At 41.0% G+C, this 25,752-nt stretch overlaps 2 protein-coding genes across 2 annotated transcripts in view; one reads left to right on the forward strand and one right to left on the reverse strand.

Annotated features, from left to right (window-relative positions):
- The window catches only part of LOC128012867 (cerebellin-2-like), a 636,721-nt gene that overhangs the window by 425,101 nt on the left and 185,868 nt on the right, over positions 1-25,752 (forward strand). The gene's annotated exons all lie outside the window — the stretch shown is intronic.
- The window catches only part of LOC128013122 (neurexin-3b-like), a 22,718-nt gene continuing 1,453 nt past the window's right edge, over positions 4,488-25,752 (reverse strand). Inside the window, exons 2-4 of the mRNA XM_052595834.1 lie at positions 16,614-17,052; positions 12,365-12,748; positions 4,488-4,606 (exon numbers count right to left, since the gene is read on the reverse strand). Of these exons, the coding sequence (XP_052451794.1) occupies positions 4,488-4,606; positions 12,365-12,748; positions 16,614-17,052 (942 nt within the window). The remainder of the gene's footprint in view (positions 4,607-12,364; positions 12,749-16,613; positions 17,053-25,752) is intronic.

The following is a 25,752-nucleotide window of genomic DNA, read 5'->3' on the forward strand; positions in this document are numbered from 1 at the left end:
GAGTATGAAGAGGGTAAGGCAGATCAGGTAGGCAGACGAATGTAGTTCAGGTATGTGAGGAGATCGGTGCAAGACCAGACACTGAGTGATGGTGACTGGTGGCTTTATATGTGGTGCTGGTGATGATGCACAGGTGTTTAGAATTCTGGTGATTGGGGACGAGTGGGTGTGGCGTAAGTGTCCGATCCTGGGAGTGTAGCAGGTGTGGTTGTGACACTGAGTAGCAGAGGTGGGTAGATTACTTACAAATTGTAGTCCATTGTTGATTACACATTACATGATGAAAATTGTAGTTACCAAAATAATCTAGATTACACATATTTTAAGTAATGTTTTCTGGCAATAGACTTGAATGAAGTTATTGTATTAAAAATATTATAAAATAAGAAAAAAGAAAATACAGGTATATCCTATTGTTGGATATCAGTTATGAAATGGATTAAACTTTACATTACAGCAGGGTTTTATCAAACTGTTTAAATTTAAAAGGGGGATGGACAAAAAAGGTTGGAGTGAATCAATAAATTATGAATAATTTTCTGTCATTGTGTAAACAATATGTAATTCTGTTCACGTTCTAAATGCAAAGTGTAAAGTGCACGGCACATGTGCACTCAGGGCGTGTCCAAATCCACTTTTTATTCCACTGCTATTTTAACGAAGGAAAACCGGTTTGTGCGCCCGGATGCGTGGTCTTATTCTCGGGTTGTCACTTATTCTCTTAAAAAGTAATGGGTGTTTTTGGGGCATAACGTGCAATAAACCAATCAGAGTCTCATCTTCCATTCCCTTTAAGAGCCAGTTGCGCTTGTGCCATGACGGATTTGCTATTTACACGCCGGAATTTGGCAAGCGCAAAGACAGAACTCGTCTCCGAGATGAAACTGAGCTGCTCGTGTATGATATATATATATATATATATCAAGATTAGATTAGATTTAATTGTAATATAGTGAAGTAAATGTAGGCATCCCGTATACGGGACAGGGTGACAGTTAATAAATAACAAAGAAAAAACATTGTGTTTAACGAGCAGCGTGTACGCACATTGTGGATCCCCCTATACTAACACACTCTTTAACCCTTAACTGTCACTCACATTTTTGAATATAGACTTTATAGTGCACGATTCAAACGTAATTTTTTTCATGAATTTAAAACATTTTGTAACATGATATTGTTGTACCATTTACATGGTAGTGCAATGTCTGATTTTAAAATGGGTTTTAAAGGATGAATTTTGAGATTTTAAGTTTTCAGTTGATATATAATTTATGATGATTTCTAAAATGTGATCCAGAAAAAGGCGATGAAGAATTATTTTTTTAAAACAAAGGTCAAAAAACTAAAAACTTTGGTAAAATATATATTTGGGAGTCTTAGACCTTTCCAACGATATATAGTTTGTCAAGATTAGATTTAATTGTAATACTGTATAGTGAAGTAAATGTAGTCGTCCCGTATACGGGACAGGGTGACATTTAATAAATAACAAAGAAAAACATTGCGACAGACTTTAGACCAGGTTTGAGTTGGTCTATGGCGCAGTCTATTTTCAGCTCATTAAAATAGCATTGCGCCAATAATGCGCCTAAACACACCTCTTTTTTAGACCAGCACGCCCATGGGACCACAAATGAGCTCAAATGCATTTGATAATTAAACGACGTGGCGCTGGATGGAAAAATGCAAACGGCGCCGGACTGAAACTAGCAAACACACCTGCGCTGCGCCTTGTGTCGCATTGCATTGGGTGTATTATAGGACCAAAGATCTCCTAAAGTTTTGTACTAAAGCAGAAAAATTAATCTGAATAATATAATGGAATGCAAAGAAAGGAGGGAAGTAGACAGAGAGGAAGAGCTGAAACTTTGCAGTGTCAGTGTGGAAGTCTGCTAAGATCAGTGTCACAATGAAGGTGTTTGTCAGCCTGAGGAGAAGACGAATGCTCACACCTCTCCTCTTAAACAGAAGTGTGTATGTGTGTGTGTGGAAGAGAGAGAGACTAGAGCTATATTTGTTTAGAAAATGTGATTAAAATAAAAATAGTTTACCTCGTTGCTTTTCTTTATTGCACAAACAGATAAATTAGAAAATATTTTGAGAATGAAAATCTTTTTATTGTGTTCATTCATAAGGGTTCAAGGTTTTTTTTTTTGTGTTTTTTTTTTTTTAACACCACTGCTCAGTCTGTCCTACCTGCTATAGGCCAGGTCACAATATGTTCATTACCTTTTTGTCTACACGCTGACAAACAAAACCATACTACAACATTATAGCATAAAACTGCATATATAATAATAATATATATAAATACAATATGCAATTAAATGCATATTTCTGTATATTTTTAATTCAATGTTGCATAAGTTGTCTAATCTTTTCAGAACAAGTATACCCTGATCCCACTGTGACTATTTTATGAATCCAGCTCTGGGGTACAATGAATAATCACGAGAGAATGTCTGTATGAGAAAGTGAGTGTGTAAATGTTTTCTGTCTTGTGTTGGTGTATTTCTGTTTACATTACAGCTGTGAGCAATATATTTTAAGCAACATATTATTAGAAAGGGATATAAGAAATTCTATTTTTCTACTATTTTTAGTCTCTTTAAACTTTCTACTAAAAAATGTCAGAATGTTGTCAGAATTTTCTACTTTAACATTTACATTAGTACATACATAATAATAAAGCTACCAGATCAAAATAATTTTGATTGAATGGGGTGGGTCAATTCAGTCAGGTCTCATGGCTTCAAAAATTGGTCTATGAGTACCATATAAACTTGAAAACAGGACATGACCCTTCATAAAGCCATACTATCAATATACTGTAGCCAAATGAGCCCAAAGCAATTGAACTTGGAACCTCAAATGTGATACTTCCAGCTAACATCAGTAGGCCCCAGGCCACAGACTCAGAAAGCATCCCTGAAACAATCCCAACAGGGTCACTGAACAAGAGAGGCTGCAGTGGTCAGAGAGGAGATGGGTGGGGGTTTGGCAGTAACATGTGACTGCATGTTCTTGACTTCAGGTGGAATGGTGGAGACAGCAGTGCAAGAGGCATGTTAACACATCTGCACACACACAGAGAGAGAGAGAAAGAGAGCGCTTCAAAAATAGAGTGCTCTTCAGGACTCAGGCAAGGTTAACAGGATGAGACAGCATGCTCTCCCTCTGCAGCAAACCACTGCCCGAGAGATCCCTCTTTACATTTAGAAACTGCCGCTTCTGTGCTTCATTATTGCAATGCATTTTTAATGCACCACCCTCCACTACTGTATTCAAATTGTTGTGGATTTCTGTAAAAGCCTTTCTTTTTTAATAAAATTTCAATTTCCATTTCTTGTGTTGATACTGTTAGTAAAATAATGTTATGAAGGGCCTTGTTAAACTTGGTTGTTGTTATATACATTTTCTTTTTTTTTCTTTCTTTTTTTTTTATTGTGAAGAATTCCAAATCTTCTGAAGCTATTATTATACTGTACAACAGACCAGATTTTCAGCAGTTATTCACTGATTCTTTCTCTTTTAATTCTCTCTCTCTCTCTCTCTCTCTCTCTCTCTCTCTCTCTCTCTCTCTCTCTATATATATATATATATATATACAATTATGACACTTAGGAGCATGTTTAGTACTCCTAGCTTAGTACTCTAGCTTCTGAGTTGTTGGCAGTGTACTCTGCTTCCTAGAGCTCTGCTTAGACAGAACCATTAGTATCTAGGCTCTATTGTGAGCCTCACTAATTGTGTCTAGTATTTAGTAGTCAGATCTCCTCTCGTTTTACAGAGTTGTTATGTTGAGACCTCCACTCTTAAGAGCTCCTAAACTAGGTTGGGTGTTGTTTGGCTTCCTCTCGTTAAGAGAGTTTCCTGCTGAAGCCTCCGTTCCTTATAGCTCCGTTTAGACAGCACTATTAGTTTGGAGGCTCCTTTCTTGTGGGCCTCGCTAACTACGTTGAGACCTCCACTCTTAAGAGCTCCTAAACTAGGCTGAGTGTTGTCAGGCCTCCTCTCGCTCTAGAGAGTCATCGTGCTGAGACCTCCACTCTTAAAAGTTTCTCTAAGAGGGTTGAGTGCTAGGCTTCCTCTCTTTGATGAGAGTCATCCTACTGATGCCTTCACTGTTCAGAGCTCTGTCATGGGCAGCGATGTGAGTTGTAGGCTCTTTCTTTGAGCTCCGTTAACTGCCTTTGGTGTCGAATGTAGCCAGGTCTCCTCTCATTTTAGAGAGGTGTTATGCTGAGACTTCGACTCTTAAGAGCTCCCCTGCCAGGGGTGAGTGTCGTTAGGTTTCTTCTCGTTTTAAAGAGTCATCTTGGTGGAGCCTCCACTCCCCAAAGCTCTGCTTGGACAGTAGTATTGGTAGGTAGGCTCCTCTTCTTTTTGGGAGCCTCTCTAACTGTCTTTAGTGCTGAGTGTAGTCAGGTCAACTCTCATGCTAAAAAGTCATCATGCTGAGGCCTCCACTCTTAAGAGCTTCTCTAAGAGGGTTGAGTGCCAGGCTTCCTCTTCAGATCTTCACTCTTCAGATCTCGGTCATGGGCAGTGATATGAGTTTGTAGGCTCTTTCTTGCACTGAGTGTATCCAGGTCTCCTCTTGCTTTAAAGAGTCATTATGCTGAGATCTCCATTCTTAAAAGCCCCCCTGCCAGAGTTGAGCATTGTTTATTTTTCCTCTCATTTTAGAGAGTCATTCTTCGAAAGCCTCCACTCCACAGAGCTCCGCCTAGGCAGTAGAGGATTGTAGGCTCTTGTATTTTGAACCTCACTAACTGCCTCTGGCGTTGAGTGTAGCTAGGTCTCCTCTCGGTTTAGAGAGTCGTTATGCTGAGACCTCTACTCTTTGAGCTCCAGACTTTGGCGGGTGAGTTAGTCTATGATGATTGAAGCTTGAGCCTGCTGTGAAGCCTAGTGGTTTCGCTAGTAGGGGATGCTGTTCCTCAAGTTCTGACTAGGCACTTATCCCTCAACATAGCGGCATTGGCACACCATTCCCATAGAACCCTCTGGAGGACATAGCGTGGAGTTAACTTTCGAAAGGGAATGTCTCAGGTTACACATATAACCATGGTTTCCTGAGAATAGGGAACGAGACGCTTTGTCTCTGTGCTTTGCTTCGGCATCATGCCCGTGTCTCCTCAGAAAAAAGAATAGGATGATGTGTTCTACAGGTGCCCTTTTATATTCGCAGTCGCTCATTTGCTTACGTCATAGGCTTCCGTGTGCCAATGTCAAGTTCATTGTCATTATTTAATTCATGCTTCAGACACCGGTCACGCTGACAGCGTTCCCATAGTGCCCTCTAGAGGACACAATGTCTCATTCTCTATTCTCAGGGAACCATGGTTACATGCATAACCTGAGACATTTTCTCCCAATAAGTTAACATACAACCTATTAAGTTAATGTTGTAAATAAGAATCTGAAAAGAAAGGAGCTTTAAATAAATATTTTAATGTGTGTGAATAAATCCAACCACCCCTAAAGATGTAAGTTTACATTTTCTTAATCCGGGACCAACAGATTAGAATATTGGCTGCAGGGATTTAAATCTTTAACAAGAACTGACTGTCAAACTGACACAGGCAGAGTGAAAGACCGGATTTTTTTTTTTATCAGGTAGGGTACAAGCAGTGTTGGGCAAGCTACTCTGAAACTGTAGCTTGACCAATTTAACACAAATGTAAGAACAATATGTATGCAACTTAAACACGATACAGAGTACAATAAAATTTGCAGGTTAAGTTCACATGCAGTATTTTCCGACTGTCAGTGGATGTCAGTCCTCAGCTGCACGCATGAACACTGCACTTTGCATGAATCCCACTGCAACCATCTTTTGCCAAACAATAAACACACTACTATAACGCAGCTTTATTTTCTATTTGATCAGTGTTCATTACAAAACTAATGGGGGGGGGGCAGATTATATTATGACCGTTCATGATTGTAAAATAGACATTTGTTCTAGAGTGCAATAAATTAGAAAAAATTATCTATTTAAAAAGAGATTGCGCGGATTGCACATAATCTGGTGGACGGTTTGGAGATGGCTCTTCCTATCTCCACCCATTTTCTTCCCCCTTCTGAATGAGAGTTCACTGCTACTGCCATCTTTCTCTGAGGAGATTGATGTTGTTTGTGAGACTGAGCGGCTCGTGAACTGCCAAGGTAACACATATATTACATCATTTCAGTTTTTGATGTAAATTTTATTACACCAGACCATGTTTTACTCGTCTGGTTGTTTGACTGAATTTAATTCTGAGGAATATACAGGGGCTCTTGGATTAAACATTTATCGAGCACCTCATTCTGGGGGCATCACTTCTCATACTTCGCAGAGTCTAGAGTCAAAGTGTCTCACCCAGGTCAAAGACTTCTAGCGAAAGGCGGTTCTGCGGACTGTAATTCTTGCTGAATAGACTTCATCATAATCGTCCTGATGCCTCAGGCTTAGGACTTTTTGAAGGCCAGCTCCGTCTGGGGAAGAGAGGTGTACACCTCAGTGCCCTCAGGAGATTGGTCTATCAACCCCTGCTGGTGTTCCAGGGTGCAGCTGTCTCCGGCGGGAGCTTCACTCAGTTACCACCCAGAAATGTAGCTGTGATTCAGAGGGGGGACTGAAGTTCAGCACTCTCGCACTCAAACAGGTGTCTCAAACCAAGTCCAAGGACTAGTGTGTCATGATCAGTCTAAAAGATGCACATATTTCCATCCTTCCTTACCATAGGAAGTTCCTGAGGTTTACTTTTGGGGGCAAAAGCTTACCAATACAGGATCTTTCTTTGGCCTTCTTTGGCCTTGCACTCTCACCCCATACTTTCATGACTCAACAAAGTTGATGATTGCTTGATATAAGCTCAATCAGAGTGGATGGCAGTTCTGGGGTTAAGACATAAGAGGGGGTGAAGCAGATATGGAGAGTTGTTGGCTTGGCTTAGGTGGACCTAATTGTGACTCAGATGACATCACACTGTCCCCTTTGGTTCTCTTTCTGACTCATCCAGCTCCACATTGCCGAGGCTTTGTCTGTACGCCTTTCCTCCGATTTCCTCCTGTATTGTACTCCTGACTGTATATATATTTTTTTCGGTTACCTCAAGTCAGAATTTTTTTTTTTTCATTCCACAACAGACCCTAAACCATCTGCTAAACCTTGAAAAATCATGGTAGAATAATAATAATAATAAAAATCCACCCAATCCAACCATGCTGCGTAAAGATTGCATCCCCCAATAGCCTAAGGAGCAGCTATCTACAAACTGTCATAAAAATTAATGTGAGCTTGCTCCTAATTCTGAACACCATGGGAACATTTTCTTGCTCCAAGCCTTGTTCAATTTAATTTTCTGATCCTCCTGAGCGAACAGCGCAGACAGTCAGTCAGTAGAAATGAAAGAGAAATCCCATTAAACCTCCCAAGAAATGTTACACAAAAATTATAAAATCGCCTTCAAAGCTGCAAAGCAGAAACTGCTGTCCACTCAATCTCAGTACATCCAGAGGCTCCTGGATTTTCTAGGCTGTCATTTCTGATATAAAATCCAAAAGTTTGTTTCGTTGGAGAAGCTGTTTTCAGTAAGACCGAGCCTTAATCCTCATTTGTTTAACAGTGTGCTTTTATTTTAAACAATTCTCTTCTTGAAAAAAAAAAAAAATTGACAATCCTGACCATTTGACTCTCTATAACACTAATATAATCATCATTCTAGAGATATTCAAAGTAGATGACAAATATAGTGGCTGCAAAATGTATGAGGTGCGAATTATGGGGGTTTGGGTGTGTCTGACTGGACTTAATAATAATTAAAATAATTTGGCTGTAACTGTAGATATATTTTAAAAACAAAATAAAAGTTTTTAGTAAATTTGACATTAAATATGTTATTGTAAAAATAACTTTTTTATTTTAGTATGATTTATTTTAGTATTTTGTGAAGAATATTGTGAAGAATATTTTGTGAAAAAGTATATACATTGACCAACAATTATTTTGGATACAATGTATTTATTTATTTATTTATTTATTTATTTATTTATACATTCAATTCATATATTAAAAAATGTGAGGTTAACCTGACAAAGAAATAACAAATAACACCTTTTTATTAGTATTACTTAAAGTGTAAAACTTAATCAGAATTTGTAGTCCATCATGGTTGATTATTTTTTCTACATTAACATTGTTTCTCTTTCAATGGAACTTCAAACTGCGTCCTCTAGGGGGTCACTATGGGGAAATGCCTCACCGTGACCCATGTCTAAAGCATACATTCAAAAAACACCAACAACATGTTGGCCGGCTACAGCTCATGATGTCCCTACCGGTGTAACTATAGTATAAATAGGCACAGGGAGAACATGCCATCCTCTTCTTCATTTTCACTCTGACTGTTTTGTCTGACGCATACAGCAAGTAAAAGTGACAGTGACAGTGACATGACATTCAGCCAAGTATGGTGACCCATACTCAGAATTTGTGCTCTGCATTTAACCCATCCGAAATGCACACACACAGAGCAGTGAACACACACACTGTGAGCACACACCCGGAGCAGTGGGCAGCCATTTATGCTGCGGCGCCCGGGGAGCAGTTGGGGGTTCGATGCCTTGCTCAAGGGCACCTAAGTCTTGGTATTGAAGGTGGAGAGAGAGCTTTTCATGCACTACCGCCACCTACAATTCCGTCCGGCCTGAGACTCAAACTCACAACCCTTTCGATTGGGAGTCCGACGCTCTAACCATTAGGCCACGACTTCCCCAAAGTAGTGCATGTTAGAGTCATTGCTCTGATACCTGCAGTTCACGGATCGCATGCTGTGGGTGTGTGTGTGGTGAAGAGCAAGCACGTTCAGCTCTTGAGGGAGTTGGATACGCTTTGCTGTGCTAACTGCAATGCATTAGCGGGACTACTGAGGGGGATGTGAGTATTTCACCATTTACCCAAGTTTGTAGATAGTGTTTGCATGAGTGTGTTTGCCTCACCTGTGAATAGCGATGCTTTCGTGGCAGCAGTTTCATACACGCTTGATTCCTGAGGCAATCTATCGGTTCGGCGGAGTGTGTTTAGCTCCCATGGGAGCTGAATGCATGCTGCACATTGCATCATGGTGAGAACATGGAAAGAACCTGATCGAGGAATGCGTGAGAATGGTTATGAGAAGATGCCACCTGTTGAAGAGATGCAGGCCTGCATTCTCTCCATGGGGGAGGCATCTTCTCTTAAGACTTCCTCCTTGCCATCTAAGCCCATTAGGATACATTTTGCTTAAATGGCAGGGCATATGCAGCAGCAGCAGGTCAGGGTGTTGCTTCACTGCACACAATGGCGGTGCTTCAAGCGTATCAGGCTGATCTGCTGAAAGACCTGGTTAAAGGCGAGCCTTCAAATCCATCGTTCCATGAAGGTCCAGTTCTAAGCATGTACAAACTCAGGGGTCCTGGCCCAACTCGATCTGAGGATCAGAAATGGGCACAGAAGGCTAGCGTCATGGCTCATGTTTACTTGAGTAAGATACTTGAGTATATACTCATTTCCCTTGGGGGGGTAAACATCTGCCTTATATTCCACTTCCTAATTCCCCTGTAACCACCATCTCTCCACCTGAATGAGCATAGGTAGGAACTTCCTGCCTTATTCTCTTATGCTGGACCTATGATGTTTGGTTGGTTCTATGGATTCATAGTAAGCACCATACTGATGATCCAGGCTAGAGTCTTCTTTGGGTCACTTCTTAAACAGGACTCCTATATATGTATTTAATATGCTGGTGGTTGTGTGAATACCATCTGTAGGTTTCTTTGCAGTCTTTTCCTGGACCTGTGTGATTCTGTTCTTTTCTAGGGTTGGTCCACGGTGACCCTCTGCTGATTTCAGAAACCGGGTCCTCGACTTGCAGTGATTACCTCACTCGTCAATGTTGTATCCAGTCATTATGATAGCCCTGATTCGGGCTTTATGCTTCCTGGATTACATGGCCAGATCACAGGCTGGAGCCTTCTTGATCATCAGGCCCCCAGCTTGGCACTACAAAATTGTCCGGGCTGGGCTTATGCTTTTATGCTTCCCTGTCTGGTATGCCATAGCTAGGTTGCCCCGAGGGGCTTCCTGGCAACCGGGATATCCCCTTTTGCTGAGGCATCAACTGGGAAGTATAGGTGGCATTGGCAAGAACCTTCTTGTGAATTCTGTCACAGGCAGTGCTCCCCTCATCTCAGAGGGTTATGTCTCTGCTTGCCATTACCGTTTGGCTCAGTACTGCTGTAAGTAGATGCTTGGGAAGCTCTTAAACCCATGCTATGGTAAATGCACACACTAAGCTTTGTGCACTTTCTGAAATCCACATGTTGGTAAGTTTGCACGCTGAGCAATTTGCACACTTTCTAAAATCCACATAGTGGTAAGCGTGCACACTAAGACTCTGCATATTTTCTGAAATCCTGTATGTTAAGGGTTACACATTATTAGCCTTGTTCCCTCTCTCTGAGTTGGCTTAGACCCCCCTGGTACTCACCTTTGTCTCCACTTAACCAGTGTGTCTCTGTTGACACACTTTTGAAGCATCGCTCCCCTCACCATTGAGGGTTATTGTGAACATGGAATAGCAATTGAATTCCCCCACTTTCTGAGGAATTGGATTCCTTGCTCTGTGGGCTGTTCTCGTGGTAGTATTTGGCAGTGCTCCCCTTTATCAAAAGGTTGCCCATGAGCATGCTACTCATTTTCTGAATTCTGAGTTATCCTCTCACACGAGAGTTAAGTTCTATGTTTTCCCAGAGCACCTGGAACTAGCAGCATCAGGTGAACTAGACCCTTCCTCTGCCTTTTTTTTGGCTAAGCTTGCAGTACGCTTACCTTCTGATTTCTAATGATCGTCATGCTGTAGGTCTAGCCCCCCTCTCGTTTGAGAGCTGGGTGTGTTGCTCCCTCAGCTAGGTATTTTACTGCTAGCTAGTATTAGACTTCTCAGATATTGTTCTTGAGATGCACCATTTCCATCTATGGGCTGCACGAGAGTCCTTTAGAATGGTATCTCTAAAATTCATGGTAAGTGTGCACGTGTAGTCTTTTCACACTTTCTAAATCCACACTGTGGTAAGTTAGCACACTATTCCTTTGCAGTCTTTCTAAAATCCTGTATGGTGAGGGCTACACGCGGCAAATTCGTGCCCTTTTTTGAGTTGGTTAAAGCCCCATTTCCACTTTGGGCTCCACTCCACCTATGTATCCTCTGGATACCTATTTTAACAGGGTGTTGTTACTAAGTATCTGTTGGGACAGTTTCTTCAGCAAGCTCATGCAGCTTGTGATAGGCCAAGAGTTAGTATAATGCTAGGCTCTTGGTTATACCCCCTTAAAGGAATATGTTTGAATATGTAGGGGATAATGTCATGGACAGCCGTGTAACTTCCCAGGGGCAACTTCCATAGTGAAAGGGAACGTATCGGGCTACTTATGTAACCATGGTTCCCTGATTAAGGAACAAGACACTGTGTCCTCTAGGTTTCTTGCCATGCTTCGGACACAAGCTTCAGACGAAGAAGTGGATGATGTATTCTCTCAATGCCTATTTATACTGGTACTGATGTCATGAGCTTTCACAGGTTAACATGTTATTAGTGTTTATTGAATGTATGCTTCAGACACGTGTCACAGCAAGGCGTTTCCCCATATTGACCCCAGGAGGACGCAATATCTTTTTCAGAAATTTCCGCCAGTGCTCTTACATGGTGTATTATGTCAGTGGGACATAGATTTTGGCAGTGTCTGAAACCATAGTGGACATTATTCATTCAGGCACATCATGCCTGATAATAATAATGACACAAACTAAAAACTATGCACATGGCTATAGAATACCTATAATGCACTATGAAGATTCCCTGTATAAATTTCTGCATTTTGCCAGAAGATGCCATTTTTCAATGGAAACATATTGTGTAAGATCAGATATTTTATTATTAAAGCGTTAGTTCACTTTCAAATTATATTTTGGTATGTTTTAGCTTGCCTCAAGGACATCCGCGGGCTCTGGCTTAAGTTACCTTATATTAAATCATGGTCCATTCCCAGACAAAAAAATACATTAAAATAAATAAATAATAACAGACAGAGATTCAGGCTTTGCAAGTCGTCGGGTTTCCATCCAAAGTTGTGAATTTAACATATTTAACTTAACAAATGCCTTCCCATCTCCCATTATTCACATGAACCCCTTTTCGCATGTAAAAATCCACTGTAAGCAAGCATAAATTATTATTTTTTTTTTTTTTTACCATCCCTCATTTCTGATGCGATACTTCAAAATGTGCATTAAATCAGGGTGATAGAAACACAGCTAATGGTATAACTCACCTCTCTCACAGGTTCGATCCCAGTATCCGGTCCCAGTGCAGTCACAGATGAAGCGATTCCAGCCCTCTTTACAGATGCCATTGTTTTTGCAGGGGTTGCTGTCACAATGTTTGCCTGTTATTTTGCTGCAGGACGGCTTGATTCCGACTCCATTCTGCGCCTCTGCGATCTGGCGAATGTCTTTACTGCGTCCATCTATGAAGAGATCACGGATGCACCCCACATAGCCATAGTTCAGCATAGCGGTCCACAGGTCAGTGGGAAGAACCAGGCCAACACGGTTGTCTGGCAAACCTCCGAGATAGAGGTCACCTTCCAGGTCTAGAATCTCATTCTCTCCACTGGCTGTGAATGGAGTCCGACGGCTGTTCACAGATATGATACCTGTTCAAAACAAAAACAGACTGTTAGCAATGACTAAATAAGCTCAGCCAAAAGAAGACAATGTCATGCTGAAAAAATAAATACATAGAAATAAATACACAGTCATTATAAAATTGATAATTATAAAAACATTTGACAACAGGATGCTTCTAACCAAGCAAATCCAAGAAAAAAAACAGTGCACTAAATATATATAATATATAACTATATATAATATAGAGATGTGCATTTGTGTGTGTGTGTGTTCTGACACAATGATGGACTAACAGATAGAGGCAGGCAGGAGTTTCAGAATAGAAACATCAATAGAGTTTAGTGTGGAGGCACTGGCAGATTGAGTGGGCACTCAGAGTTCTTCCACTGGTCTTTATTATGCAAGTATTCTTGGTCTCTCAACACCCACATCTATATATCTGTCTCTGCTCTTTGTTGCTGAGAAATACAAGTTTTTAGGCACTTGCATAAAGGCTAAAAATCAGACAAGGAGCGAGTCACCATTACTGAATAGATATATGATCTATTCACCTAAACTTAACCTATTTTCACTATTATGATTAAAATGAAATGTGAAAAATTAGCATTAAAGATGTCATATGATGCGATTTAAAAATTTTCTTTCTCTTTTGAGTGATACAAGCTCTGGGTATATGAAGAAGATCTAAAGTTGCAAAGACTATAGTCTCAAATCCAAATAGATATTCTTGATCAAAGTTAAGACTCTGCCACACCCCTTAAAATGGCTCATTCAATTGACAATGGTTTAGAATCAACCCTAATAATGGTGATTAATACAGAGAAGCTTAGAAAGAAATTACGCCATTAAGTTACAATAGAGAATAGTTGTCATGATCTAGTCATTGAACTTCCATTTATTCACCACCAGAGGTCATCATCCACAACACAGACTCTCATACTATACACTACACCCTGGACTACATTTCCCATGCTCCATTGCACCAATTACATTCACCTGATAACAATCACACACTGCACAATCATCAGACATGCTTTATAAGCATTGGACGTCCTCTCACATACTGCCGAGTATTGTTCTGCACATATCCTTCTCCTAGCAATAGCTGAGATACCAAGCCATTCCGTGGTTGTTTTTTTACAGTTTTGTTTTAGTTTCTAGTTTTCATAGACTTGTTTCATTTTCTAGTTTTCGTAGTCTCGTTTCAGTTTCTAGTTTTCATAGTTTAGTCATTTGCTTGCCTTGCCCTGTTACTCGTGTTTTGACACTTTGCTCTGGATACTGGATTCCCTTCTTGCTTAGCTCTCTGAATATTATTCATTAATCGAAACACACGCTTGCCCTAGGATTATTCTTGTGTCTTGCCCTCTATATACCTGTTTGCCAGTGTTTGACCAATGCCTGTTATGACCATGTCTCTGTGCAATAAAAGCTTGCAAATAGATCTGCATGTCTCACGACTCATTAACCCTGTTATATTAAACTATTTTGTGGATAAAAGTGCTACATTATCAGCTTCTTTTTACTGACAATTTGTTGACAATTTAGATGTCATTTTAAAGCTTTGCAAAAGTAACCCCAACACCCTTTCAAATTTGACACTGATGAAAAAAAGGAGAAACTTTTTAAGCTCCACAATTGAAGGCACAATAATATGTAATTTTGTATTTAAATATCCACAAATCATTAGAACGGTGGTATATATTCTGTTGACTTGTGTACTTAAATGTTTCGAAGAATGTTTAAATCCCCCCCCCCCAAAAAATAGCTATTTTAAATAGTGACTTGTCTCTGGTCATTGTGTCACCTGCCTGTCATGCACCCTCGATTTCTGGGTTTTGTTTAGTAGAAAACATTGAAACACCAAATAATTAATATGTTTTGCGTTTCATTAGACATGTGAAAACCGCACAGAGTAGCATTATAACAGAACTTTTAGGCGTATCTTGTATGACAAAACAGCACTGCTTTACCCAACATAAGTACGACCAGTGGTCAACTATGCCAGTGTGGCATAATAAAAACTCTGCTGCTTTTGAGCCGTGTGTAACTCTCGTCTCTCATTAGCAATTGCTTTAATGGCCTTGTTTCGCTTTGATGGCTTTCAACCACACCTTGCTTCATACTACAATGTTAATTTTTTTTAAATACATTAGCTCATCCATAAACATGATTTCTACCCGAGACCCGTTGGCCTGCATAGGCTTTGGGGACGATTCCACACTCAGTCACATCATTATCAAACTACGCCTTTGTTCGTTTTGAATACACACCATCTAGTGGCAAAAACTTGCATATTTTGCAAAAAATATTGTGAATATAGTCATGTCTAAAGGGTGTCATTACACATACACACGCATACACACACTAATAATTCACTACATGACACATCCTCAAGTACCTTAATGCTTTAAAAAATGCATCTAAAAATATATAATATTGTGAACAAGTTTTTTATTGATGATTAGAGTTTACAGCTAATGAAAGTAAAAAATCCAGTATGTCAAAATATTAGATTATTTCCTAAGATCAATAATAATAATATTATTAAAAGGATTTGCAAAAGTGAAAAGTGTAAGTTCTTTAAAGTATGTTAATTTATGCAGTCAATACTTGGTCTGGCCTCCTTTTACAGCATCAGTGAGGTGAGAAGCAATCAGCCTGTGGCACTGCTGAAGCACTATTGAGCCTTCAGCTTATCTGTATTGTTGGATCAAATGTTACTCATCTTTTGCTTGAAAATATCCTACAGATTCCATAGGTATGTCAGGTATGTTGGCTGGCTAATCAAGCACAGTCAAACCATGGTCAGAAAAACTGTTTTAGCACTGTGGGCAGGTCCTGCTGGAAAAGGTAATCAGCATCTCCACAAAGTCTACCAGCAGATGGAAGCATAAAGTGCTCCAAAATCTACTGGTAGACCTCTGAACTGACTTTTTGGACTTGACAAAACATAAAATGGACCAACACCAGCAGAGGTCACGCCACACCAAATCATCACTAACTTTGGAAACTTTACACTGGACTTCAAGCAGCTTGGATTCTTTGCCTCTCCAATCTTACCCCAAACTCCAGATCTTGATATCCAAATGTAATGCAAAATTTACTTTTGTCTGAAAAGAGGACTTTAGACCACTGAGCAACAGCCCAGTTCTTTTTCCTCTTAGCTCAGGTAAGATGCTTCTGATGTTTCTGTTTCAGAAGTGGCTTAGTAGCCCATTAACTGAAGACATCTGAGTATCTGACTCTTGATGCAATGACTCCAGTTTTAGTCCACTCCTGGTGAAGCTCTCCCAAATGTTTTAATTTGCTTGACAGCATTCTAAAGCTTGCGGTCATCCCTGTTGCTTGTGCACATTTTCCTACTCGATTTCTTCCTTCCAGTCAACTTTGCATTTAATATGCTTGATACAGCAATATGTTCCACCCCTTTCAGTAATTACCTTTTGGGACTTATCCCTTTTTTTTTGGAGTATCAGAATCAGAATCAATGATTGTTATATGGACCATTGCCAAGTCAGCAGTCTTATTCCCATTATTGTGGTTTCAAAGATACCCAGAATTTATTCTGTGGGGATGGTCATTTACTGAAACTCAAATGTAAATATTCTAATATTTTGAGACTGGATTTTTGACTTTCATTAGCTGTAAGCTCTAATCATCAATAAAAAAATAAATAATAAACAAAGACTTTTGAAATGCTTTAAACTTTCAATATAAGAAAGTTTCACTTTTTGAAAAAGTAACACCTGCATATGTACACACACACAACACACACACACACACACACACACACACACACACACACACACACACACACACACACACATACAAACACAAATATACATATTAAAAGCAGTAAGGTAATCTGGAGAAAATGAATCTACTCACCTGATCTTCCATCTCTCTGGATGTCCACATGGTGCCAGGCTCCATCACTGACCTTACTTTGTGTGGCTTTGACTTTAATCGTTCCTGATCCCATGTCCAACAGAAGATAGAAATTTCCATCTAAAAGTTCCACAGCGAAGAAGTCCACTCTGTTGCTCCTCTGGCTTCTAGAATCTTTCTTGTCCTGGGGCTTACCTTGAGTGAAAAGGATTAGTCCGTTGGGCTCTGAAGTGCGAAAGTCAAAGGAAATGGAGCCCACACGCTTGGTGTTCCACTTGGGCAGGCTGAGGAAGGATTCTGGTGTCTCAAAAGAGATAGGGTCTAGGGTGGGAACATTCTCGCATTTAAACACCACATCTCCCTGAAGCTTCATCTTCGGGTCTGCAATGCGGGCCAGGCGAGAGAGTTCCAGTCGTATGTCGTTGTTTTTGTAAACCACCTAGAATTGGAAAAACACATCATGGGTAATTGCAAATGAATATGGGATAACCTAAAAATCAGAGCAGCCTCTACTTTTGTGATTATTATTATTATTACTATTATTATCATTATTATAAATGGCAATGTAGATTATATATATATATATATTATATATATATATATATATATATATATATATATATATATATAATAACCTCAATTCATAAGTGAAAAATAAAAATAAAAATAGATTGTTTGCTTTAAAACAGTTTTTATATTGTGTTTTTATATAAAGATTCTTATAATATTGTTCAGGCTGAATAAAATCTGTGGGAGAAAAAAAAAATGTGCATGGCTGCTCTGTTTTTTATCAATTACAGTATATGCCCTGGACCTATTGGTAAAAATAACAGCTATTGAAGAGCAAAATCCACTGATACACTAGAATATATTAGAAGACATTCAAAGGATGTGCTGTGATATTGTGCCTATTTACCAAGGCAAAGACTCATATATAGAGTCAGCTATGCATTATAGCCAAATAAAACACAATACAAACCGAGAAGAACTGTAAATTGAAATTCACTCAAGCAGAAAATTAAAAGGTTTTTCCCTTTTTTACCCCTTAAAGAAAGAACTCTTGCTGCAATACAGGACACTATGTGCACAGCAAACAGCAGTTCTGTTAGAGAACACAGCTGTCAGCAAACAGATTTTAAAGCTCCAGGATTACAGATAATCCTGGAAGATTTGACAGTAAATCAACACAGGTGCCCTTCGTACTTCATACTACTGCAGAGAAAGAGAGAGCATGATGAACTGTGGAAAGATATTTCAGCGACACTATCATTATCATATTTCTTTTCTCTACCTATAATCTGGCCTGGATTAGCACTGGCCTACTATCAACCTTGGTTATCCCATGATTCCTAAGTGTCTGTGTTGCAGAGAAATGCCAGTAGAGCAGATGGTTTCCAGAAGAAAACGATCCTATTAATTTTCTTGTGTGAAATAGTATTAACATAACATACCAACCTTTCAATGCAGACCTACCATGAGCTCTGAGATTAGGGCAAGCTAAATGTCTTTGTCTAAGATCCACAATATGTCCCCACCCAACTTCCTGTTTCAATAGGAAACACATCAGCACAAAAAGAAAACTACACACACCAGTGCATTTCATTGAATGCTAGGGTTACTTTCAGAAATGAAATGGCCATTTATGTATGCATGCTTTCAAATAAATCCCATCATAAAGAGGATTCCTGACATCACAATTACAATTTCAAGCCACTAAAGTTATGCTTCAATTGTTGACAGAAAAATTTAATTAAAAAAATCAGTCCCTAGTGAAACAAAAATACCAACCCCTCTTCAAAGGCTAGGCCCAGAAAATGTTTCCTCAGCGCTTCTGTTCCTTTTCTCCAATGAACTTTTCTCGGGCTGGAATGTAGTTATGCCTCGGGTTATGATTCCAATGGCCATTACCTCTAGCAGATCGATAGCAGTATAATGGAAAATAATGTGCAGAAAGATGGTGGGGGTAGGGAAGTCCACAGACTCAGATACATTATCTAAAGTTACACCCTCGCTTTATCACCTTATCTGGGGGCCATCCTCTGTCCCCAGAGTGCCATTTGTAATCAAAGCTAGCCTTTAACAACTCTATAGGCTCTCTGTCTTGACTTTCTCCCTCTGTGAGAATGGGGGCTGCTTGGTATTGATCAGGCTCTGGGAGTGGGTAGTGGACCCTCATCTATCTAGGCTCAGTGTCTCAGCATGTTATAGAGTTCTTGCTGCTGCATTATGCCCAGGATTAATGAGAAGTGCCACTAAGTAGAAACATATAGCACCAACTGACACAGTTGGGGGTCAGAAGAAGAGACACAGCACTGGAGAAAACCAATATATTAGAGCAAACATTCCAGAGTATTTGCATTGTAACTAAGAATTTATTTTAGTAACATATGCCCGGATTGAGATTGGGGAGGTCATTCCACCAGGAGGGAACATTTAATTTAAAAGTCCGTAAAAGTGACTTTGTGCTTCTTTGGGATGGCACAATCAAGCGACGTTCACTTGCAGAACGCCAGCTTCTAGAGGGCACTAAAGTAACACATTTAGGTAAATGGGTGCAGAGCCAGTGGTAGTTTTATGCGAGCAGCTATTGGAAGCCGGTGTTATGAATATAGCAGTGGTATGCAAAGCCATGTTTCTGAATGACAGAACATAATGATGCCATGTAGACAGAGAAGAGAAGTGGTCCAAGAACTGACCCCTGAGGCACCCCAGTAATTAGATGTTGTGACTTGGACACCTTACCTCTCCAAGATACTTTGAAGGATCTATCCGATAGGTAAGACTCAAATCATTGAAGTGTGGTTATTGAGATGCCTTTTGCAGTAGGTAGGGCTGATAGGAGTATCTGGTGGTTAACAGTGTCAAAAGCAGTGGACAGATCAAGCAGGATAAGTACTGAAGATTTGGATTCTGCTCTCGCCAGTTTTGGAGCTTCAACAACTGAGAGCATGGCCGTTGTTGTGTGTGAGAAATGTAGAGACTTGGTTGAACACAGCTTGTTCAAGTGTTTTTGCAATGAAAGGAAGAAGGGAAACTGGTCTGTAGTTCTCTAAAAGAGATGGGTTGAGGTTGGGTTTCTTAAGTAGTGGAGTTACACGTGCCTGTCTAAATAATGAGGGAAAAACACCAGTGTGGAGTAATGTGTTGATGATGTGAGTGAGTGCAGGTACAACTGCAGGAGAAATGGCTTGAAGGAGATGAGATGGAATAGGATCAAGCGGGAAAGTAGTAGGGTGATTAGAAAGTATGAGTTTTGAGACTTCTGACTCAGAGAGTGAAGAGAAGGATGTAAATGAGTGTAAGTTTGCTGGTGATATGAGCTTGACTGATTGTGGTGTGGAAAATTGTGCACTAATGTGTTTAATTTTATTAATGAAAAACGTTGCAAAGTCGTCAGCTATTAGAGAGGAAGCAGGAGGGGGAGGAGGAGGAGGACAAAGAAGTGAGGAAAATGTTTTATAAAGCATGCGAGAGTTAGACGAATTGTTAATTTTGTTATGGTAGTGTGTCATTTTAGCAGTGGAGACATTAGCAGAGAAAGAAGATAGGAGTGACTGACTGATACACATTGAGGTCAGTAGTATTTTTGGACTTGCGCCACACCCTTTCAGCAGCTCTAAGCTTAGAACGGTGTTCGTGTAGAACATCAGATAACCAAGGGGCAGAAGGGGTGTTACAGGCTGGCCTGGAAGATAAGGGGCAAACAGTGTCTAAACAAGATATAAGAGTGGAGCAGAAAGTATCAGTAGCACTGTTAGCATCCAAAGATGCAGACAGTTTAGGCGAAGGAAGTGAAGATGAAACCATTGCAGATATACGGGAGGGTGAAAGTGTGCGTAGGTTACGTCGAAAGATGACATGTAGAGGGGTAAGTGATTGTGTCAGGGACCAGGTTGAGGTTATGAGTGAGGAGGAAGTGATCCGATATGTGCAGTGGAGTAACCAGAACATGATCAGTAGAGCAGTGTTGTGTAAAATAAGGTCCAGTTGGTTGCCTGATTTGTGAGCAGCAGTAGCTGACACTTGGTTGAGATCAAAAGAGGCAAGCAGAGTGTGGAAATCAGCAAGCAGAGGTTTATCTAGATGGATGTTGAAATCTCCAAGCATAACTAGGGGAGTACCATCCTCAGAAAAGGTTGAGAGCAACACATCTAATTCATCCAAAAAGTTACCCAGTGGTCCTGGGGGTCGATAGACAACTACAAAATGTATTTTAAAAGGGTAGACCAGTACCTCCACCTCTTCCAGTCAAACGGGGGGAGTGGGAAAATGAGAAAATATTGGGGAGTGCTGCAGGTGTAGCAGTGTCCTCTGGTTTGATCCAGGTCTCTGTTAGGGCCATGAGATTAAGCTTTGAATGACTAATAGTAGAAGTAATGAAATCGGCTTTGTTAATAGCAGACTGGCAATTCCAGAGATCAATAGAAAAAGAAAGTAGTGTATTAGCAGATATAGGCAAAGTGTGCAGATTGTTAAGATTGCGCTTGGGCACGAATAATCCTTTTAGCAGTCCTAACTGTACAGTGTAGTCTCATGATGTCTGATTTGGTAGCTGAAACAAACTAGAAAGTTATGGATGAGCATAGAACATACTCAATGATAACAGAGTAGAACTGTTTCATCAGCTCCTGTGGCAGGATGAATTTCCTCATCTGGCGAGGAAAGACACAACTTCTGCTGGGCCTTTTTATTGTCTATGTAAGTGTCCCTCTTTAGATCGTGAGAGGCCTTTTCAAGTCAACAATTAAACACATTCAGATTGTAAGCCAGTTGTTGATTCTCCACAGGCTGTGGGGGTGGTGTATTTTGCAAGATGATGTTCTTGAAACCAGTCCATACTGACACCAGATCGTTGTCTGAAAACTGTTTTCTTAACTTTTCAGAGTAGTTTTTTTAGCCACTCTGATCTCCTTTTTTAATTTGTTCCTAGCCTAGTTAAACAAGATTTTATCCCCACTTCTGTAAGCATACTCTTTGGCATGACAAAGCTGTTTGAGTTTCCCAGTAAACCATGGTTTATCATTATTACATGATAAGAATGTCCTGGTGGGGATGCACATACAGTATCCTCACAGAAACTGATAAATGAAGTTACAGTCTCTGTGAAAAAAGATGAAGAGAAGTGTGCCTCTAAGTTAGGACAGCATTCCTTTTTCAGCATTGTTACATCTGAAAACCAACTTTTGTTGATGTAGGAACACAATCTACCACCTCTCATTTTCCCTGTTAACTCTGTTATAAGATCCCCTCTGAACAGCTGGTAGCTCAGCAGATGAAGCATGTTATCCGGAATCACTCTGACAGGTTTCAGAGAAGCACAGTCCAGCAGAGTTTGAATAGCCAATGTTGGTGTGGAAGGGGAGAAGTAGTTAATCCATTTTGTTTAGAAGGGAACAGGCATTCACAAAATGACTAGTTCACCCAAAAATGATTATTATGTCATTAATGACTCACCCTCGTTCCAAACCTGTAAGACCTTGGTTCATCTTCGGAACACAGTTTAAGACATTTTAGATTTAGTCCGGGAGCTTTCTGTCCCTCCTTTGAAAATGTATGTACGGTATACTGTATATTAAAATATATACGGTATATTAAAATATCATCAAAGTAGCCCATGTGACATCAGAGGGTCAGTTAGAATTTATTGAGGCATCGGAAATACATTTTGTATTTGACTTTATTCAGCACTGTCTCCTCTTCCGGGTCTGTTGTGAGTGTGGTCTCCAATAAGCATTAATCCACAAATTACTTAAGTTGCTAACTTTTTGGCTGACACTCCCTCTGAGTCAAAATAAATCAATATCCTGGAGTAATTAATTTACTCAAACAGTACACTGACACTGCTGTGAAGAGAGAACTGAAGATAAACACCAAGCCAAGCCAGATAACGAACGAAAGATTGACTCGTTCTGTTCTGTTCTGACTCTGTGTCTGTTCATTTGAACAATACAGCTGCATCTCTGAATAGAATGTCCAACAACATTTCAGAATAATAAAAAACTGTAAAATATTTTCTTGAATGGGTTGTTTAATATTATTGTGTTGGTGGTACATTCGAGTGGGTTGCACACATCAGGCTGCACTGTTTGTGTTGCAGGCGGCCATCTCCCCTATGCGCTTCAGCACGCTAAAAGAGCTTTTCACATTAAAAGATAATTTATGGGAGCATCTTTTTAAAGACAACGTTGTGTGGCAAATTTGACGTTACATCTTTGTAAAGACAATGTGGGTCTTGCAATAGACAACATATCACTCAGGCATTTCTGGATGCGATCGTTACCTGGCGCTGGGAAATCGCTGCTTCACTTGCCTGGGCATTTAGCACGCTGAGGAGGCATTTGAGGATGAGTCATGTTCTCATTGCATGTTCTAATTCCTCAAAGGGGCGGAGCTCTATTGCCTCTGTCTTGATTTAGTTCTCTTCATTGCATAAGTCAGACGGGGGATACTTCAGGCAGTAGCACAGGCAGTCAGAGGGTAACAGTGATGGTAACCCCTCCAGGGAACCAACCCTTGGGGGACCATCACCCCTCATGCACTCCTCAACCAGTTGAGCTTCCAATGGAATGTGCTAGGGCCTCTACAAGAAGTATACCAGCAGTATCTTTTGGCACTTCTCCCAATGACCAGATATTGATAGCTGAATTGGAGGGTGAGCCAGAGATTTCTGGAGAGGAAGATTCAGCTGCGTTGCTGTTCTCCGGACTGTAGCAATGCCTAAATTGGATCCAGAAATAATGGCTATACCCAGGCCACCGAGAGGGTAGGGCTCAAATGGAAATCTCCACTGTGCCCCGAGCCCTTATGCTGGATAATTGGATCCCGGAGGTGCATGAGGAGCCCGGTGGAGCAGTTGTTTTTGAAGCAGTTGTGTCTTAATTCTACCTCCACTCCTCAGGGAAAACCATCCTTCTCATCTCACAAGAAGGGAGGAGTGTGGTCATGCAATGTCCACACTTGTGGTCCAGGAATACCATCTCTTGCAGTGTTTGGTCGATATGAGGGATGCCGAGAAAGTTTGGTTCTTTAATGCCCCTGTGTTCCAGACCAGCTTATTCGGTGACCTATTCAGTTCCTGGCCCAGCAGCTCTCGGCTGCACAGAAGCAGATTGAGCCAATTCATCACACCCTTCCCAGCCGGGCACCTGCTGCCTCCAATTATTCCACCATCCGCAGTGCTCCGGCCTGCTTGTCGCCGAGGGCAGCCCCCTGCATCCACCTGGTGAGCGGAAGAGAAAGAGGCCCAGGGACGGCTGACCCAGAGAGGGAGGAAGCTGCTCTTTGGGGATGGTGAAGGCACCTCTTCCTGATCCACCCAGCCCATCTCGCTGTCTTCTGCAGCCCATCACCCTTGGCTATGCGACTTAGTTTGCCCGACATCCTCCCAAGTTTAGTGGCATCTGCTTCACAACAGTGAAGGTGGCCGATGCTCCTGTCTTGCATCAGGAGATCACAATCCAACTGGTGGAGGATGTGATAGAGCCGGTCCCTCCAGCCGATATGAGCATGGGATTTTTCAGCCCTTACTTCATTGTACCCAAGAAAATGGGTTATGACCAATCTTGGATCTGCATGTCTTGAACCGTGTCCTTCATCGGTTACCATTCAAGATGTTAATGCAGAGAGGCATCTTTGGGTGCATCCATTCATAAGATTGGTAAGATTGGACCACATACCATTTTTGCAGTTTGCAAAGGTCCTGCTCTTCTGGCTGTCCCTGTCTCCTCATGTCTTCACGAAAGTCACAGAGGGGGCTCTTGTTCCCCTCAGAGAGCTGGGTGTATGCATCCTCAACTCGATGGGCATCTCGATGACTGGCTTATAGTAGCACAGTCTCGGGATCAGTTGTGCGAGCACAGGGATCTGGTGCTCCTAGCACCTCAGCCTGTTGGGTATTTGGGTCAGCGGGGAAAAGAGCAAACTCTCCCTGATGCAGAAGATCTCTTTTCTCGGTATGGAGTTGATTTTGGTTGAACAGACAACATGCCGACAGGAGAGGAACATTCATTGTCGGTGAAGACCTGCTTGAATTTATTCAAGGGCAGGATGGTGGTCTAACTGAAACTATTTCAGAGGATCCAGAGACATATAGCAGCTGCAGCGGCACTTACAGGGCAAGAGTTATTGCGTATGAGACTGCTTCAGCACTGGCTTCATGGCCAAGTCCCGAGGTGGGCGTGGCAGCATGGCACTCACCGGGTCCAAGTTACACCAGCCTGTTGCCAAACCTTCACCCCGTGGTCAGATCTTATGTTTCCCCACGCAGAAGTGCTCTTGGAACAGGTCTCCGGGCATGCAGTGGTTTAAAGGGATGCCTCCACCACCTGCTGGGGGGCCACGTATAACATTAACAGAGTGTTGGGGGTTTGGACGGGCCCCTATCTGCGCTGGCATATAAATTGCCTAGAATTATTAGCAGTGCGCCTTGCCTTGAACCATCTCAAAGTGCACTTAAGAGGCAATCATGTGCTAGTCCAAACGGTCAACACAGTGACCATGGCATCCATGGTGCTTTGGTAGGGAATACCAATACGATGTGACGTAGAGAGTAGCCAACTGAAAGGGAACATCTTGGTTTCGTATGTAAACCTCATTGCCTGCTGTACCCCCGCTGAGTGGCCAGGTCACCTTTCCGGCTCCTCAGCAAAAACCTGGTACAAGATGCACCTGCTGCCTTTTCATAATCACGCTGTGATCAGCTGCAGCCTGATGCTATAATATCATGCCAATGTGCATTTGCCATTTAGTTTACACTCAAAATAGATTGGTCCCTCGAAGTGAGATCCCAATGCGTCAGTCACTGATGTGACGTCTCTGTTCCCTCCTTTAGAGAGTTAGGAACAAGAGTTAAATATGTATCCGAGAAGTTACATTCAGTCATAAATAGCATGTCTGCTTATCAGTCTGTCATCCCCAAACATATAATATACCATGCAATGCAATAAAAAAGGGGGTAGGGGATGGGGGTGGTGCATTCTTTATCATTTACCAGACAAATATGTACCTGAGAAAATATGTTTTCCCTTAATGACAAAACAAACAGGATTACCTTAATGCTGGGAAGACCTCAAATTATTTATTTTTTCTACATTAGCCCATCATATATCTAACCATCCATCAAGAGAACCACATTCGGCCT

This window comes from Carassius gibelio, chromosome B24 (genome assembly GCF_023724105.1).
Source record: "Carassius gibelio isolate Cgi1373 ecotype wild population from Czech Republic chromosome B24, carGib1.2-hapl.c, whole genome shotgun sequence".
NCBI classification, from domain to species: Eukaryota; Metazoa; Chordata; class Actinopteri; order Cypriniformes; family Cyprinidae; genus Carassius; species Carassius gibelio.